The 19,990-nt window shown below is 40.9% G+C and overlaps 1 protein-coding gene across 1 annotated transcript; it reads left to right on the top strand.

Moving 5' to 3' along the window:
* Positions 1-11,554: 11,554 nt before the first annotated feature.
* On the top strand, positions 11,555-19,447 carry NXNL2 (nucleoredoxin like 2). The gene is made up of 2 exons (XM_058043316.1): positions 11,555-11,856; positions 19,279-19,447. The coding sequence occupies exons 1-2, from the start codon at positions 11,555-11,557 to the stop codon at positions 19,445-19,447; spliced, it is 471 nt and encodes a 156-aa protein (XP_057899299.1).
* Positions 19,448-19,990: the final 543 nt, after the last annotated feature.

Here is a 19,990-nt window from a genome sequence, read left to right as displayed (position 1 = left end):
TGAACAGGTTAAATTTTGATGGGAAAAAAAAAGTTATTCGCTCACTGAGTTATTTATTTTGACATAATTTTTTTTTTTATATTCATGCTATAGGCAGTGGAACCATTGATGACTTCAGGGGACTACTGCTTTCTGGAAAGGATAAAGTTCAGTAAGGATATTTTGGAGGAGGTTGGGCTGCTGTAATTTAAGATCATTAGGGTACAAAAGGAGAAGTAAAAGTAGGTGAAGGTAATTAGAGGTGTGTTCTTTCATCCTCAAGCACTAGATAATAAAAGATTTTTACTATTTCACAAACTTTGAAGCATTATTTTCAATCTGACTCATTTTTCTTTCAGTAAGTTCCTGCCTCAGCATGTTACATCATTAACCTCTTTGCCAGTATCAGTAAATTACCATTTTAATTCATTTCAGGATTTACAGCCTGAGGAAGTTATCAAACTACTCAGGATTTTTTTAAGCTCTGCTCTTCCCATTGCCTTGTGAGTTTCCTGATTTCCAGAGTGCAGAGCTCTATATGCACAATGTCCACCTGTGTGTATATAACAGGATGCAGCTGAGATCTCAGCAGTGAAAGGATGTTCTACCCAGATCTGAGAGATGACAGAAATTTTTTTTTTTAGTTAAAAAAAAAAAACAAAACAACACAACTTTACACTACTTTAAACAGATATTCTTGTTGATCAAAGTGATTCCTTGTAAACAGCCACTGAGGAGAGAGTGGTCTTATTTTTCTCTTTCTTTTATGGAAGATTAATCAGTGTCAGGGCCGCACTCATCTGAGTTTTGGGCTGATGCGTTTTGTTCTTGTGGCACTAGCTAGCTACACATGATGTATTCAGCTTTGAAATGGGCTGGGGGATGACTGATTAAATTACCGTCATAAAGACCTTTACCACTGGATAAAAGCTGTCACTAATTTATTTGATTTTGCATACTGTTCACTAACTCCTCACTATTTTTAGCTTACGGAGGCAGATGTCTAACTTGAACTTCCATTGATTTAATGAATTACGAAACATTAGCCTTTTAAGCTGTAAGAACAAAATAAATTGGCACAAACAGCAGAAGCACTAGAGAAGATAAAGTGATTAAAACGTTGTGCTTAAAGTGTTGAAAGACTGACAACAGCAGTTTTTGCAAGTAACTTTTCGATAGGATGCCACACATTTCATTATGGAAATTTGGAACTCTGTTTTGCTGGGAATGCTTAATATTCTCCAGCATTTTTCATTTAATTCAGGTTATGCCTTAAAAGGATGTCATTCTGCCTGACACAAAATCCTCTTCCATTATTATTACTGCAGCTCAGTGTATTGTCTACTCAGTGGCTCGTAGACAAAAAATAAAAAGGGAGTTACAGTGCAGTTGTATGAAAAAGTGAGGCAGAAAACCTACTCTGATTCAGAACTTCTGATGGTAGGGGGGAAGAAAATCCAAACAATATAAGGAACTGAGAACAAGATTTTATTCTAAAAGAACTGTCAGGAAGATTTAACAGGAAGATGCTCATATTATATGAGAAATGCATTGTGTTAAATTTTACTGAGAAGAAAAGAAAATTAAGATTAACTGCAATAGGTAGTGCTTTTTAATGTTGTAAATCCAAACATTATCCCAGCCTTTAACTAGGCTAGGATAAGATATTGCTTAAGATATTGCAAGACTAGCAGTGTGCACAGGAGAAGATTCTTACCATTTTGGCTTCCACAGATTTGGTTTAACACATGACAGTTGTCATATTTAAAATATAATCAAATTATGCAGGTAAATGGCCCAAAATGACACTGTATGTTCTAAAAATTCTGAATATTTAGTTCAACAAATACCACTCTAGCAGATGACAAAACTACAACTACCTAAAATTACTACTAATTGATACTATCTAGTCATACTCCTCCAGATAATACAAAAGCATGAAATGGAGATCTGAATTGCTTCAAATTTTTAAAGAATGTACTTGTATGTGGAAAATATCTGAAGAGTGCTAAAAACCTTACTCCAGAAAGCCTGTGCATTTCATGCTTTGTTTTGAGGTACTCCTCTGTAGAGTACATTTTTTGCACTCAATATAGGTTCAAGATTGCAAAGATAAGAATTGCTGACACCTGTGTCCTTTTGAGTCAATTAATTAAAAAAATGTATTTACTACGCTGCCAGGGGCAGAAATTTGAATTCTTCAGACATTTGCTTGTCTGTAAACTACCTAATTATATCACTAAAACCATTTTGGAAATAACAAATGCAATTTCAAACTTAATTTTGGTTTTCTTAGCTGGGATTAGTCAGTACTCTTGAGTGGCAGAGTAAAGGTGCAGAGTAAGCACCAGAGAAAATTGTGCTATGGAGTGAAAAATTACCTGCCAACTGACTGAAATCCTGAACTGCCTTTGGGATGGCACTGGGGTAGGAGGCTCCTGCAAGGTATGGCAGCAAAAGAACCTGCTTATTACTGGCCTTTGGACAAGAGCTGTAAGGGTATAAATACTTAGTTCTGAAGCAGTGATCCTTTCTTGACTGGACCAGATTAAGGTTGGTCCTGACCCATGCTCTAGTGGTCTCCTTGCAATGGGATTAACAACATAAGGCTCTGTCTTGATGCTCTGGTACTGGGAAAGTCCTGTCTCACTCTGTTACTTCTATTCAAGATCCAGGGCCATCTCACAGGAAGAATTTCTGTCAGAGCCACTTGGAGAGGCAGGATTAAATGTGGTTTTACTGGGAACATGAAAGACTTCTGCTTTGAGGCTTTAATACTTTTTATGTAGAAAACAGATCCAGCCTTCTAGTGGCAGGTGACATAAACAGCATTGAGGTCTTTGCATCCTGGACTCAACCTTCTGCATCTTCTCCATGTCCTGCTCGCAGTGATCTGTTCCTGTAGCATAGCCCCAGAAGTATGTCTGGAGCGGCCATTTTTTCATAGTTAGCAGCCTTAATGATTTCTTCAATATGAAGATGACTGTGTTCAAGTAATTCCTCTTCTGAATTGTTTCAACCATAGAAGAAATTTTGGGATGAAGTTACTGAGATGCAAGAATTTAAAATAGGGGTATTAGGTGTACATGCCAAGTGTTGGCAGTAGAGAAGTTGTAGGGTGGCCTTTGTGAGAAAACAGCTGGTGCTGCCTTTGTGTAGGACACAGCCAGCCTGAACAGTCCCACTACAGGACACTGCTGATCTCATCAGCCAAGCTATTAGTGCTGCCTCTGGAAAGCATTTTAGAGAAAGGGTACAAAATGCTGCAAGACAGCTGTGAGAGAAAAGTGAGTTGATGTGAGAGCAACAGCACTGCTGACACCAAGGTCAGGGCACAGTAAGGGGAGGAGGGTGCTCCAGTCATTGGAGCAGAAGTTCTCCTGGAGCCCTGTTAAAATCTGGTTTAAACCCAGAAGAGCAAAGGAAATTAAGTCTCTGTGTATAAAATAGACTTTCCATTTTATACACAGAGACTTCAGTTTATACACAGAGATTTATTTTATACACAGAGACCTAATTTCCACTTTGAAAATTGGAAATACACCCAAAAGCATGATTAAAAACAAATGAGGTTAGATGTTGGTGCAAAAAAAATTATTTTATAGTAAAAGGGAAGGGAAGGGAAGGGAAGGGAAGGGAAGGGAAGGGAAGGGAAGGGAAGGGAAGGGAAGGGAAGGGAAGGGAAGGGAAGGGAAGGGAAGGGAAGGGAAGGGAAGGGAAGGGAAGGGAAGGGAAGGGAAGGGAAGGGAAGGGAAGGGAAGGGAAGGGAAGGGAAGGGAAGGGAAGGGAAGGGAAGGGAAGGGAAGGGAAGGGAAGGGAAGGGAAGGGAAGGGAAGGGAAGGGAAGGGAAGGGAAGGGAAGGGAAGGGGCATATGTGGGGCGATACGGAGAGAGTGGCAGGAGTTAGGTGGAAGCATATCACCTTCTAGACAAGTGACATCTCATTGCTCCCCTCCACCTGGTGTTCTTGAGGCTGCCCTGCGGCTGCCGTGCCCCCAGGGCACACGGACTGTCTGGAATCCCGGGCATGGATGTACCTGTGGGCAGTGGGGATGTCCAGGCGCCTCCCTTGCAGGCCCGGTCTGACGGCGTCCCTTGCGGCGTTGCGGCTCTGTCGCCCCGCGCTGCCGTGCCCCGGGCGGGCTCTGGGAGCCCTCGGGGGATCCTGTGGCAACCCGCGGCACCCCCGGGTCCTCGGTGTGCCTGCGGCTTCTCCGGGGCGAAGGGGCCCCTCGGCCGAGCCCTCTGCACAGCCGGCATGGGCGGCTCTCAGCTGCTCCAGCTGACTGGCCTTGTCAGGCACTTAGGGCTGGATCATCTCCAGAGGTCTCTTCCAACTCCAACAGTTTTATGTTTACATGAAGGAGCAGCAGAGATGGAGTATTATGAGCAGACCACTACCCCTATTTTCCAGTTCCTTGCACCAGCTGGGTAGGAGGAGGAGGTAGAAAATTCAGGAGCAAAGTTGAGCTTGGGAAAAAGAGAGGTGGGAGGAAGATATTTTTGGCAGTCTTTCTTTGTTACCATCCTACTCCTATTTTTTAATTTGCAAAAAATTAATTTTTCCTTGGTTAAGTCTGCCCTACCTTCAATGGTACTTAGTAAAGAATGTTTGTTTCTTCATCTCAACTGATGAACTTTCTCAACATTTTTCTCCCCCAGTTCTGTTGAGGAGAGGGACTGAGAGAGCAGCTGAGTGGGCTTCTGACAGTCATGCAAGGTTTACTCACCACAATAGCATAAGGATTTATTCTACTCAACTCTAATCAAGTTATGTATGATTTCTCTTTTCCTTGCCCAAGATGATTTTCTATGTAACTGAAAAGGATAGAATCATAAAATGTCTTGGATTGGAAGAGACTGTAAGATCATCTAGTTCCAAACCCCCACTATGGGCAGGGATTGCCCATGAAAATTACAAGTGAAACCTGAATCTTTGACATCTGTCATTCTGTGCAGTTAATTGTCATTTTAGACCTCTAAAGAACAGTCATTGTTTTCTTAATTCACGGTCAACCAAAGGAACAGAAAATAGCTTTCTTAGGCTACTTTTGGGCGGGGGGGGAGTTGTAGTGGAGACTTCAGCCTATTTAATGACATCGCTTTCTCAATTATTTCTGTGCTTCTAATGATTCTAAAATCAGAGCACATGGGACTACAGGCTACAGAATGTTACGTGTTCTGTGTATGTCTGTGTAAGGGGAAGGTCTTTGGGATTTTACAGTGGTTAGATAAAACATGTAAATGACAGTGAATGCCAGCCTTAAAAGAACATTCCCTTAATTCAAACAGCAAAACCACAGCTTTCTTATGAAAAGGAGCATGCTAGACAGAAAAGTCTTGGGAGCATATCTACAAACCCATGAGAAAAGTGACTGCCGTGAGGTGAATGTGTTGTGCCAAAACTCTCAATGTGAACTCCTGCTACCAGCCACAGCACAGCTGCATTGGCAGCTTGGTTATTGGCAGAACAGTATTCTAGCTTCAGCACTGCAAAACTTACACTGGCTTCTCTAGACCCAGTCCTTTTTTTGCTAATAAATGATGACCTGAAACACAAGGTTTAATGAAATCATTCAATCTAGCTAGAAGAGAGGCTGCTAACAAGGTGAGCAGGAGTAGATGCAGGCTGTCCCTTCCACAACTGAAGACTCTATTCAAGTTTTGCCAGAGGAAGAGGTTGTGCAGATGTCAATTACTTTCGTATGCAGCTATCAAATTAATTAAAGCAACTGAAACTGCTGTTATACTTATGGAGCCCCTCCTTGCAGCAGAGGGCTTGTGACAATCTGACCTTTTTCTTCAACCAAAACTCTGACAAAAATTAGAATTAAGTGGCGGTTGCTAGCAACTGTAGGGCACTGACCTATATTCTGCACGAAGACTCAAAAGCAGCTTTACACTTCTCATAGGCACATAAATGCAGGATCTAGTGTTGGAGGACTCTGAACCTGAAAACCTCTAGTCAGAGGTCTCTTCAGACAAAAAAACCCTAAATGTCCTCTTTACTACATTAAACTGCCAAAAGGCTAGAATGAAGTGAAAAGTGTGACTGAACTCAAATGAACTAGAGCAGAATTTTACCACAGTATTTTTCCATTTCTGCGGGTGAAAATGTTGTTTCTTATTGCCACACAGCTGCTGCTGTATTAGATGACACTGCATTGTTTCCCTGGTATACCTGTTTGGAAGTCAGAAAAGTTACAGCACTGATATTTAGACTATCTAGCATTTGGTAAATTGAGATACACTGCTCAGGATAAAAAAGGTTAAAAGAAAAAATTTTCCTTGAAAACTCTCAAATCCAGCTAATTTTTAAACATTTTTAAGAGCATTCTTTCACCCTTTCCATATGTGTTATTTATTTACATCAACAGTGCTTATTAAACTGGGACCCAGACCTAATGTTGTAAATGTTTACTTAAAATTTGCTGTTGTGGAACTAAAGAATAACCTGATTTGTACGGGGCTCACAAGGATCATTGAGTCTATCTCCAGGCCCTGGAGAGGACACCCTGCTCTTGCCTGAGAGCATTGTCCCAATGCTTCATGAACTCTGTCAGGCTGGTGCTGTGACCACTTCCCTGGGGAGCCTGTTCCAGCGCCCAATCACCCACTGGGATAAGAACCTTATCTTAATATCCAACCTAAACCTCCCCTGACACCATTTCAGGCCATTCCTGCAATGAGATCTCCCCTCAGTCTGCTCCAGGCTGAACAGACCAAGTGACCTCAGCCACTCATCATAAGGCTTCCCCTTAAGGCCCTTCACCGTCCTTGTTACCCTCCTTTGGATGCTCTCTGATAGCTTAATGCCTTTTGATATTGTGGCATCCAAAACTGCACACAGGACCCAAAGTGAGGCCTCACCAGCACAGTGTTCTCTGATAATTATTGCCTCTTATTGCTAACAATCTGTTGCTTCAAAAACGGAAAACAAAAGAAAAGGAGATATACCTTACAGTATCTTCTGTACTGAAATGTTTTGGTTAGTTGGTAGCTGCTACAGCTCTCATTCAGTCTTGATGATGGCAGATGTCTTTGTGGTGAGAATACTAAGCTACATCCCAGTATCTCTTAGGAAGGAAAAGTAAGATTCCCTAACAGGTAACCCTTGGTATCTGCAGCAATTGGCACCAAAGAGTTGAAATAAAATTAATAAAATAGTAAGTAATTAAAATAAAAAAGTGTTCTACTTATTTGATTACTTTTCCCACTGGAGAAAAGCTGGTATTATTTCTTTTGTGTTTGGAGGTTATGTAGGGGAAGCAGCTCCAAGAACAATCATGAAGAAGCATTCACTACATATCTGTATCACTGCTGACTATGTCATAAGATCCTGAACCCAGCTGAGGAAAAGGTGTTCCGAATATGTCAGCTCTTAGGAATGCTATGAATATGCAATAACTACTTTAGTTGGCAGATTGTGTACAGTAAAATTTAACTTTTTTGGCTCAGTAATTTTTTGTGCACTGGCTTCTTTCCCCAGCTCATAGGTTAATGCGTTGGCTTGAGATCAAGAAAGTTGCTATTCCTTTTTTTCACTATATACACTGTGATGAGTAACTTTGCCTGCTTTCCCACCAGTAACTCAGATTATAACTCTCTCCCGTAAAGCATATTTTTATGTATTATGAAAAGGAATTTTAAAAACCCAGCTATTTAACAAAATTTTCTCAATGATTGCTACAAATTTAACTCTTTAATCCACAGATGTGTTTCCTTTATTCTTTGTGTTACTGATTTTCTGTTTGGCTAATAGTAACACATAATGGGATGCACCAAGGCCAGTTGCTAATATGACTTCTTCAGGGATTGCACTACATGCAGTACTGCCCAACCAGAGTTTATCTTTATTAGTTTTGTCATTTGCATGTTTTCATCAGGTTATAATTAAGTAGATGGTGCATTAATGATTAATTGTACACAGAACCAATAAGCCCTCAACCAGGTCAGACTCTCCTTTGAGTGAATTTAGTCAGCTTTTGCCTCATGGCTTCTCACTGGATGGATATACAGCCTGCCAGCGTCAACTGTGTAATGATGGTATGCATTTCCTACAGAATGCCTAAGAATTATAAGCAGATTGAAACTTGGTGTTCTATAACTTTTCATTTAAAAATCCAGCATCATGCATATGACATGAGTTTTAAGAGACTGTTTATTGCAAATATTTATTGGGTCAAATTCACTACTCCGACCTGTGCCAGCGATGAAGAAGGTACATGAAGGACAGAGCAATGGGTATGTTCCTCAAAGACCTAGACAGGCTTTCAGAGCCTTCTCACACTTTACCTTGTGTATAGCTCACAGAGACATTAACTCTGCCACCATGGGTGTATGGAATTCTTTTGTTCTGAGCATATATTGTATTTTCTTATATTATTTAGGAGTCAGCAAGTCTGAACATTTTTACTTCCAGTTCATTTCTTCTACAGGTCTTTCTCAGCATGCTACCCTATGTCATTAAAAGCAAGAGTTTATGATTCAGAGTCTTCATATTTTCTTTCTTTTTTAAATTCTCAATTGTGTGTCAAAATCTGGATATGTAATTAAGTTCAGTGTTAACTGAAGCACAACTCAGGAAAGTAGGATAATCTTTGCAATGTGAGCACAGATAAACTAAAAGTCTTGGGCTTAGATTAGAGACAGGACTAAATACTGTTACCTTAAAAATTGTATAGTAAATTCAATAACAAAAAGCTCTTTTCTAGCAAAATCATAAGCACAGTTTTTTGTGGTAGGAAGTTTTTGTTTAATTTTATCCTGGAATTCCCCAGAGGCTTCCACTGGATGAGCATTGTGTGCAGATTTTCTGATAGTGTCACATCACAGCCAACACACTTGAGACAGGCCCACAGGTTCTGCATAAAGAAGCTCCAATATTTTCAGTCCAAGGGGAGACTGGGGATGGAATAAATCACCACGGTGTTAACACCACTAACAAGAACAGTCCTAGAAGACTTTTCTAACTGAAACAGGTCTGAGTCTCTTTGGTATGAATCATAAAGCAAGGCATTTCTTTATTGGTCCATGTTAGTGTTGTGGAGAAATGTCTCTCTAGTCAATTCAAGGGCAGGTGCAAGACAAGATATTCCAAGTTATGCAGCATTTTCAGTGAATCTTTGATACATTTAGAGAATTGATCACCTTAAGCTTCCTGAGGGAAGGTGTCTGGTTCCTCATGCCTAGTAGCTGTTCCTCAAAGAGCTTCAAGAAGTTTAATATCATTGTTGTGTACAGCCAGCTCTTCTCCCCAGGGAGATGTGTGTAGTTATCAACTTTTTTCGCCATACCTAGAGGTCTCAAAGACAGTCTCAGTATGTTCTTTTGTCATGGCATAGCCCTGTTTCTGGCTAACCAGCTTCCTAATCTGTACAGACGGAACAGTTGGAAGTTCCCTGGGTCATTGCTTCCACTCATAATACCTGAGAAAATACACTTTCACCACCAATGGAAAGAGACATTGGTAGGAATATCAACAATGTACCCATGCAGCCTGAACTTGTATAGAAACTTTTTTTCCCATTTTTTGATGATTTTACAGGCTCCAAGTGCTTTGTCTCCATCCTATTTCACAATGGTCTCACAAAAGCAGACAGTACGGCAAATCAAAAACTCAGGTGAGCCTAATTTCTCACCTGTGTTATTTTAAGAACAGGCAACCTTCAAAGCTCCTTTTGTCTTCTACTTTTGACATCTGGAGGAATTTTGAAGTGGGGAACTGCACAAAACAGCACTCAAAAGTTGGAGAAAGGATTGATAGGAGATGTGACAGATGGCAGGACTACATTGTTTTAGATGTCACTTCTCTACTGGAAGTACCTGGGCTTGAAAAAACATAGTTTAACCCTCCAGGAAAAGTGGAGAAATACAGTATTTGAATAAAGGCTACTTTTTAAACACCTAAGCAATATTTTTGGTTTTCCAGTAGAATGTCAGAATTGAAGTAACATATTAGTCCAGATATAATTGGAAATAAATTAAAAGGTCTACTCTGTAAAGATTAATTCAAAAGAATCTCTTAGAAAATAATGATGAATGAGCTATTTTCTTTTAAATGTGTGAACTTTTGCACAAGAAACAAACAGTCTTTTAATTAGCAGTAAATCTTCATAATGAAAGGCAAAAGGGGTAAGAGAAATGGCAGGAATGCATCTCCCAGTTCAAAGTGACCCTACAACCAAGTTTTGATGAGCCTACTGAAAAAAACCCCAAGATTGCTGTGTTACTTCTGAGGTTCATCTTTGGGTTTTCTCTCTTTCCTCTCACATCTTCAACTATTTTAAACAAGACCATGTCCTTTTTCACTCAGGACAGAACATAGACAAAGAAAAATTTTTTGTCACGTCAATGGAAGAAAAGCATGTTTCAAAAAGACCTCAAAAGGAAATAAACGTGGGGGAGAATACTTGTGCTCAGTTTATTCCTATGCAAATTTAAACTGGAATTCTGTCTTGAAGTATCTCTGTTTTCACTGTTCATGCTATATGGTCAGAAGATGGTCAGATGTAGAAACTGGACTTTAATTTCACTATAAACTTGTTGCAATTTACCCAAGCAAGTACTCTTCATAACTAAGGACCATTCCATAGAGATAAGTATTTGAATCATAATACATATTTGTCACAATTTTATCTTTTCTGTAAGTAAAATTGACAGATTTTTGAGAGGCTGCAGATTAAAACAGGGGAAAAACTGAAGAGTAAATCCTAGAATGGACTTGTACACACCATTTTAATGTGAAATATTTTTAAGCTAGCTTCAATAAACACTTGAAGTATCCATTGTAAACACTAGAATTTATTTTGGAGGATGCCAATAATTTTTTTTAAGACAAATTCTCTTTAATTGGGTTTTGCACAGTTCATGGAAAGGAGAAAATGTATCAGGTTTGATTATGATCCCATCGTGATCCTTTAATTAAACTGTAATTTAATAGCCCTACCACCAAATCATCTTTCATTTCCGTTTTTTGCAGTTTGCTTTAGGCAGGAAAAAAGATTTCTTATTTGTAATACAATTTTTATTAATTTCTAACTCAGTGTCAGCTGGAGGAAAAAAAGCATTATTCAACCCAAACACACGATAAGTGCGCTGGAATAATATGAGAATTCCTCTTATCTACTGGGACAGAGAATAGACAGCCCCTTTTATATCCAGAATTCAGATAATTTTCGTGTTACCAAAAAAAAGAAAGTGCAGGACGCCTGATAATAAAAATTTTATTGTCAGAATTGCTGAGGCTGGCGAGCAGACCTCCAGGAGAGAGGCGGCGAGCTCCGCGGTGCGCTGAGGGGGCCGCGGCCGGAATTCCGGCAAGCTCGGCCCGCGAGCACCCGCGGGGTGCACCGAGCTCCCGCGCCAGGAGGGGGCGCTCGGGGGAAGGGGCCGCGCTCCGGGGCTGCGCGGGGCGGGCCCTGTGGCGGCGGGCGCTATAAAGCGGCGGCGGCGCTGCCATGGCCCGGCGGCCGTGTGGTGACCGTGTGGTGACCGTGTGGTGGCGGCCGTGTCGCGGCGCTGGGGGAAGGAGGGAGGGTGCCCGGGGAGCGCTCGGGCCCGCGGCCGTGCCAGCATGGTGGATGTGTTCAGCGGGCGGCTCCTGGTCAGCAAGGACGGCCGCAGCGTGGACCCCGAAGAGGCCCTGCAGAACAAAGTCGTGGGCTTATACTTCTCCGCCGGCTGGTGCTCGCCGTGCCGCGACTTCACCCCCGTCCTCTGCGACTTCTACACGGAGCTACTGGAGGAGAGCGAGCCGCCCGCCCCCTTCGAGGTCGTCTTCATCTCCTCCGACCACAGCGCCGAGGAGATGCTGGGCTACATGCGCGCCATGCACGGGGACTGGCTGGCGCTGCCCTTCCACGACCCCTACAAGCAGTGAGTAGCGGCCCCGCAGCGGCCCTGCCCTCGGACAGCCCCAGTACCGCAGGTGCCCCGAACCCCCGCCCCTGCCCCGTTATCCCGCGCCTGCCTTCCCGCTGGAGCCCCGGCAGCCGCGGCTGCTCGCTCGCGGGTTTTAGCCCGTCCCACACGTAAAGAACGCGGGCTTGTGCACCTCCCTTGGAAGCGAAAAGGTCTGTGAACGAGAGTTCAGAGAGTAAAGACCCCATGTGTTAAAGAGATGAGTGAGGTAAAAACGAATGGCAAGTGAGGATCAAGTGATTGCTTTTCAGCACGGCGATAATTGTTACTAAGGTTGGTCTGCATTGTCTAGGTTAGTGCTCTGGAAAAAAGGCAAAGGAAGACGCAGCAAAACTTGTAACTGAACTCCTTCGAGTAGAGGAAACTGTGAAGAATTTCGGACAGATACAGTATTAGCTGGAGTTTAGCGGTGGCGCACTGCACCTGGTACTGGGGTGTAGAACTCCTGTGCTGCTCCGTTTCCAAAGTGACATTCCTGTAGGCAGCTTGCTCATGAAAACAGCAAAAGGAGAGGGCATGTGTGTAAGTAACAGGGTGAAGGATGATACCAAGAAGTGTTTTGATGACCTCAGTCAAGGATGGAGCCTCATTTGGATGACTTTCAGAAATCTGATTTAGCTCCTATAAGTATAGACTGGGATTACAGGAGGACAAGTAAGATGTTCAGGGTTACTGAAATGCCTGTAACTGGAGACTTGAAATACATGTAAATATTGATAAAGAGATTTTTTTTCCCCCTCTCTTTAAATGAGTTGATTGTAGAAATTTTTTTTCCAGGTGATACCAGTCAAGAAGGTAATATGACTTTTAAATAGAGATTGGGTAATAAAACTTGCAGCCAAATCAATTATTTTAAGGAAGGAATCATTTCTAGTGCTTCTAGTAGCTTCTATCTTTCCTTTTAATTCTAGATCCATCCTAGTATGCTACCTGGTGTGTAACACCCCAGCTACTCACTCAACAGGGAGCATGTTGGCTAATGTTGTTTTTTCAGTGCAGTTTGACAAACTCAAGAGCAAATTACTTAAAGCCAGGAACAATTTCATCCTTTCCTGGCTCATTTCTGGATGCCCACTACCAATTTATGTTAAAACTTTTCTCCACTGACTTAAATATTGTTTTGCATAGTTCTCCAAAATTTTCTCAGGCAGTAATTGTATTTGGTATCTACTAAGCATGATAGAATGCAGGCAAATTTCCATCAGGAATTGCAGCCCTTGAAGTCCCGCACCCAGCAAGCTGTTCGGCATGGCCCATGGGAATGTACTTACAGCTTCATCCTCTGTGGATTAGAGGTCTATTTCTGACTGCTCTTGCTCAATGCAGAGTGGAGGCAAAGAGATTGTTTAATTGGCTTTTGTGTGGCATCCTGTAATGCCCTTCACAGTTCTGGGCAAGCCGTGATGATCTCACATCATCATGGCTTGTCCTGCCAGATGATGTGAGATCGCAGTGGTTACTGAAGAACAGAATGGAGAGGGATATGAACCAGCCATGTTTTTGGAGTTGTTTCTTGTGTGTGGCAATGAAGGACTGTGTGGAGCTGTTCAAGGTGCTTAGACTGGATTAACTGGTAGTTTGGTGTCAAGGGTACTGGTGAATCATTGTAGACTTAGTGCAGATGTGTAGTCACTACTCCAAACTATAATTCTGGCTAGGTACTAGTTCTATTTAAGAATATAATTTTTTAAAAATGGGTAAGGTAATTGTATTATTAATATTTTAAATTTCATAATTATTTTTAAAGTTCCATTGCAATTAATTGAGTTGGCTATTGTTTTTGACTGTGTAAAGAAGGCATTTAATATCTTCAGTGACGTTAAGATATCCTAGCTGGTTGCCTCAGTGTTTAAGGTACATAATTGCAGCATAGACTGATGTCTCTTCTAGACATAAGAGAGCCAATTTTAAGTGTGCCATCCAAAATACTTTTCAAGAACAGAAGTATTGGTGATTAATTTTTCTTAAGAAATAGCCAGCATTCATTCTTGTACTGTGTAGAGCCTAACACTGCAGTGTCAAGCCTACCTTCAGAGAAACAGAATACTGAGTTCAAAGCAGGATCTCCAGGCTCTTCCATGCTGTCAGTCCTGGCTATTTCCCAGAGGTGGGACTGCACCTTTACTACCCTATGTGGTCTGTGGCATGAGTAATGGGAAATACTGCTCCTGATCCTTTTATTGTCTGAGGTTGGTGTAAATTTTTTTTGTTGCCGGAGGCACAGTATTTTGATTCTTGAAGTGGAGTGTGAAGACAGCCTGGTAGGAAGTGAACGTTTGGAAGAGAAAGGAGGTTAGTAGAGAGGAAAAGCAGGTGTTGGACAGAACATCAAGAGCAAAGGGTGTTAAATAGGACTGATGTTTGATAATGGCACACAAAGACATACTGCTGTGTTTGTACTGAACCTTGTGATGAAAAGCATCAGTTTTTGTGAGAGTGCCTGGTGTGTACAGTAGTGCTTGCAGGCTTCCAGGTAGGCAGGTATTTACTGAGTTGGCCTGTACAGCTCAGTAAAAATTAGAATTATGGAAAATGCCCATAAAAAGAAAATGAAAAGGTTATATGTACATTTTATATTAGGAAGCTTTATGTATGAGGGTAGATTGGCACGGGCAGAAATACTGGGGAGGATGGGTTGTTAAAAACCAAAGATAGAATAATGTTAAGTATCTAAGCAGTTAAGAGCAATTGCTTAGTTCTTAGACTTTTTAGACTGCTATTGCAAAATCTCAGCAGACACTTTAAAACTGAATCCCAAGCATGTGACGTGCATGCTTATGACTTAAGATTTAACAATGCAGAAATTTCACAGCTAAAAGAAAATACTTACAGCTGTATTACAGGCCATACTACTAGAAGCAGATGAGCAAGGAGCCCATCCCTTTCACATGACAGCATTTCCAAGTGAAAACTGTTATAATTCAGGTGTTTTCAGATATCACATTACACATGTGTATAAAATTTACCATTTATGTTCCCAATATTATATTATATCTGCCCCATGTTGTCTTCATCTCAGGAATGCTCTTGCCCATAGCTCTTAAACCCTTACATAAAGATGCCTGTGCTGTGGCTCGGCCTGGGTAGGCAGCCAGGCCCAGACGGCTGCTGGGTCACTCCCTGTCCCCATGGGACGGGGAGGGAATGTGGACGGTGAAAGTGAGAACACTTACAGGTTGAAATAAAAACAGTTTGATAGATAAAGCAAAAGTAAAGACACGCAGGCGAAGCAAGATATGAAATTCATTCACTAATTCCCATTCACTGATGGATATTTTAACAGCTTCCAGCACAGGATAGCCTCATCCTGTAATGACTGCATGGGACGATAAATCTCCTGGCTGTGAATGTTGATCCCTCCTCCCTTCTTTCTTCAGCTTTTACAGCTAATCATAGTGTTGCATGATATGGAACATCCTTTGATCGTTTGAGATCAGCTGTCCCAGCTCTGCCTCCTCACAGATTCTTGTGCACCACTAGCCTACTCACTGGCATGGTAGCACAAGAAGCAGAAAAGGCCCTGGTGCTGCATAAGAACTGTTCAGCAATAGCTAAATTACTTGTGTGTTATTCAGTGCTGTTTTGGCACACACCATGAACGGTGCTGTGAAGAAAATTATCTCCCAGCTAATGTCAGTATTTTCTAGAAATACAAAATCTGTGCTCTCAGAAACTTTCATCCAACCTTCTCTTAAAAATAAAAAGATCTAACAATGGCTATGCCTTCCAGTTTGCCTCAGTCTTAATGTCATGGGTTTTTATTTCTATTTATGGTTTAATGATAGCATGAGTTGCCATTGGAGTTAGTCCCATGGGACATATGTGGCTTGTGGAGGTGAATCATGAGATTTTCGGTCCCTATCAGAGAGAATAATATTAATAACTTTTAAAAAGTCATTTTTGTAAGCACGTGTGCCTATGTACACAGTGATTAAGAAGCACTGTCTGCAGAACTCTTTCTAAGCCTTCTTCAGGTCCACCGATCTTGAAAGCTGCGCACAAATGTGAGCAAAATCTGTGCACGCTTCAGTCTGGTGTGATGCAGGCAACCTTCTGCCCTAAGGCTGTCTGAACAAGGTGCCATGCTGGGCTGGATATATGCATTCCCTTAGGAAAGTAATGTGTAAGATTCCAGTTCCATAACAAATTCCATATCTTCAGTCTCCTAGGGCTCTGTCTGTGATTAATACAATTGTGTTTATCGTTCACTGAACCAAAAGTCTTCCACCTATCTTGTCATCTTGTCTGTCATTCAGGTGGTATGAGGTTGTGAGGAACAGCTGCTAACTTTGAAAATTTAAAAAGGTTTATTAAACCTTAACTAAAATACAACAAAGGACTGCCTAAGGAAAAACCTGCAGCGCTGGCTACACGGTATAGTGCAAACCACATAGCCAGTTAATCTTCAAGATGGATGCTCTGTCTTTTATACCCCTGGGTGTTGCATCAGCCAGCCCAGCCCCTCCCAAAGTCTGTCAGTCAGCTCCTCTTTGCCATTTATCAGTGGAGACTTCTTTCTTGTAACTGGATTGGAGGTCAGGTGTTGCCTTGCTGCCCCCCTAAGCACCAAGCTTTTCCATTCCCAACTGCCCCATGCAAGGGGCACATGTGCAGCCTTCTTTTACCTCTCCTAGATGTTGTATTTGCCCAATTATCCTATCATCAAAAAACCCCAAACAATATTAAACGTAGCAGCAACTTTAATTGAATAGCTTAGAATATATAAAATTGGATACACTTGAAATATTGACAATATAATTTGGTTAAAACAGGGGATAGTTTGGTTCCAATAATAGCGCATAACAAAAAAAAACAACTGTGTGGGGTACGGAGTGCAGGGTCCTTGGATCCCTGCCACCTCACATACGAGCTTGTCAAGTGAAAATTCCCCCTTTTATGCCATGTGTCAATGCCATCTCCTCCCATTTTTGATTCATCACACTTCTACCCCTGCCTTCATCACTACCTTTACACACATGCTCCACCACTCATTTAGGTGGTCGCACCATTCTTTGGGGGTCATCTCTGATGAGAGCCTCTCCTCTTCCTCGATGTCCTTTAACTCACCTTTGTGAATTAAAGTACACATGCGCACTGAGCTAGTATAATATAAGCCAATACTGACATAATATTATATTTAAGCATCAAGGCAATAAATCTCATATAATTAGCATTTTCCTGGGACCCAACCAGATTTTCCTTTCTTTCTGTTAATTTTTAGTAACTGTTATCTCTTGCTTTTTCCTGCCTTGCACATCTGCAGGAAAGGGGGGGGGTGTGGGGGATGGAACCCCTCCTCTCCCTTTCTTTCTTGGCATTACACCTTTTAACTGTTTTATTATTTCCAAATATTAATTACTGTATCAATATTGATTACTGTTTCAATTTTGTCAGCACGAATCATACCTATTTACCACGTAGACAACCCAGGCTGTCTGATGGTCACAATACAGGGCAGGGGGAAAGAGAGTTATGGGAAGAACAGAGGACATCTAAACTCCAATAACATAACTATACATCACTAAAACTTTTCTTAATACTCACACAATAGTCATCCCTTAATTGTGAAAGCCAATTGTCTCATTATCTACCTATAACAAGGTGATAGTAGTTTTACATGGCTTCTATGCATACTTGCTTTGGAATGTGTTTTTTTCACCTGTTTTAGCAGATTTTGGGAAGGTCTGTGGGGATTGTTTGTTGATTCCTTGTACATCACAATTCTCTGAGGAAGCAAACTTGGTCCATACACATTATTGCTGCTTCCATAGTATTTTCTGCATTATTGCTCAGCCAACAAAATGGCAGAAGAGTTTGCTTCACCTGTTGATTTTTCTTCTCTTAAGGAAAAATAGAGAAGGGAGGGCACGTTTCAGGTATACCTTATCTGTGTCAGTATTTCACTTAAGTCTTATTTTTCAGTGCTTTTTTTCCTCCCAGGAAATCATTGAGAATGTCTATGTATTAGTGTCAAGCATTTTTTAGCAATGTCTGCGTTTTTTTCCTACTCAAATTCCTACTCTGTGGTGTTTGAACCTCATACAGCAAATGTTCTTGCTTGTGGTGATGCCGCTCAGGCAGCATATTTCCATTTATCATTTTAAGTATGCTTTGAGAGAGAAGTTGTTAGTGTTTTGGAATTTGGCTGTTCTGTTACTGCCTGTTTTGTGTCTGTCCTCTGGTTCTTCTAAAGGTGCAGAGGAGGTGTTGAAATTTTTTTCTCTGGCAACACAGATGGGTGGCTCTTATTCCAAATATTTTGATTGCTCACTTTTCTGTCTGTATAGGGCTTGTTTCTCTGAGGGAGTTTAAGGAGTATCTTCAGTCTCTTCCATTTACACAAAAAGATGGTGTATCATGCTTTCTTTAATGGTGATTGCAGGAAGTAGCACTATGGGACACTCAAGTGTATTTGTAGGGGAATGAATATCAAATACTGCTGGGATTTATAAAGTTAGAGAGTTTTGAGAAAATAGTTAAAAAGGGTAAGTTTCAAGTTGAAGTTTTGTGAACATTGCTAATACAGCGAAAAGTTTTTTAAGTAGTAGAGCAGCTGTGACAAATAGCACGATAGACTTCTGTAGAACTGGCCTCATAGATTGCAACAAGGTTATTTAATGTATATCTTTAGAAGGTTAGTATAAATAGATCTCTGTGCTTTGTCTCTCATGAACGAGCTATTGTATTAGCTACCATGACGTGTGTTTCATATGATTAGATAGAATTCTTGTCGATATGTTTTGCTCTAGGTGTGATTGGCTGAAATTTAAGTTGAGATAGTTTTATGCTATGCTGTAATGTAATAATTCATTAGCATTTCATTTAAATCAGAGAACTGTTAACATCTTGTCTCCATTGTCCTAACAATGTACTGAGACTGAAAGTGCTGAATAAATAGCTCATGACACTGGTTCAAATTTGCCTCGTCTCCGTTCGTTTGTAAATACCAGCCAGCAACATAATACTAATCTAAGTGAGATCCTTCTGGGCTGTAAAATGGACCCAGAACTACATCTGTTTTGGGCTAGCAAAAAAACAGTTGGAAGAGTATATCAGACTTTGCTTCTATGGACATCTTTTACATCTCCAAGAGCCTCTGCTCCTGTGGAAACTGCAGGCAGCAGTGATGAGCATTTACAGGAAGGATGCTGGAGCTCTCTTAACTCTCAGAGCTACCTTTCACTGTGTAGGCTTCCAGCTACAGCCTTGTTCATCTCCTGACACTGCCCAGTGCTCTGCCTCAAACTCTGGGGAAGCCCAGGCACTCATCACTTCTGCTCTCCCATGTGTCCTGGCCAGAGTAGCCTTTGTAAAGACACTAGGGGTTTTCTTAAAATGCTCCTAATGGTGTGTTTTATTTTTCATTTTTTCCCGCAGTGATCTGAAGAAGAAATACAACATAACAGCAATTCCTAAACTGGTGATTGTGAAACAAACTGGCGAAGTCATTACTGACAAGGGAAGAAAGCAGATCAGAGACAAAGGGCTGTCCTGTTTCCGGAACTGGCTTGAGGGTGCAGATATCTTTCAGAATTTTTCTAGCTAAAATGTTGACAAATAAAAGCAAGAAAAGGCATAGTGGAAAAGTTGGTAGAACTCTGAAAAGACTCTTGCTTTGTTCAGAATGAGAAGGGTAAGATCTATTTACCTTTGCTTGTAAACAAATTTTGGATTTGGCTTGAAAACCAGCTATTCCAGTGTCATAAAATGCAATTATTGTTGTATTGTTCTATCTGTGATATTTAATATGAAGCACAATGTTCCAAATAATACTAAAGAACTTCAGAAGAATCAGCTGTTTAGACAGTAATAACAGAAACCTTTGAAACCTATGCAAACACTTACTTTGCTAAGTCAACACAGTAAAAATGAATGCAAAAAAACTATTTATTGATTACTTTTTTTTAGGTGATTAGCACATTTTGTTAAGAAAATGAAACTGTTTGCTTTAATAAATAACTGTTTATGAAATATGTCTCATGTATTTCCTTATCTACCTTAACAAGAATAATCAGAAAATGCCATGACTTTGAAATAGAACATATTTGCTTGTCAGTACTGAAGAAATATAATTTTAATATTTTTTAAA

Source organism: Melospiza georgiana, chromosome Z, assembly GCF_028018845.1.
Source record: "Melospiza georgiana isolate bMelGeo1 chromosome Z, bMelGeo1.pri, whole genome shotgun sequence".
In the NCBI taxonomy this organism is placed as follows: Eukaryota; Metazoa; Chordata; class Aves; order Passeriformes; family Passerellidae; genus Melospiza; species Melospiza georgiana.
The sequence above is the reverse complement of the archived record's forward strand: the minus strand, read 5'-3'. Positions and strand labels throughout refer to the sequence as shown.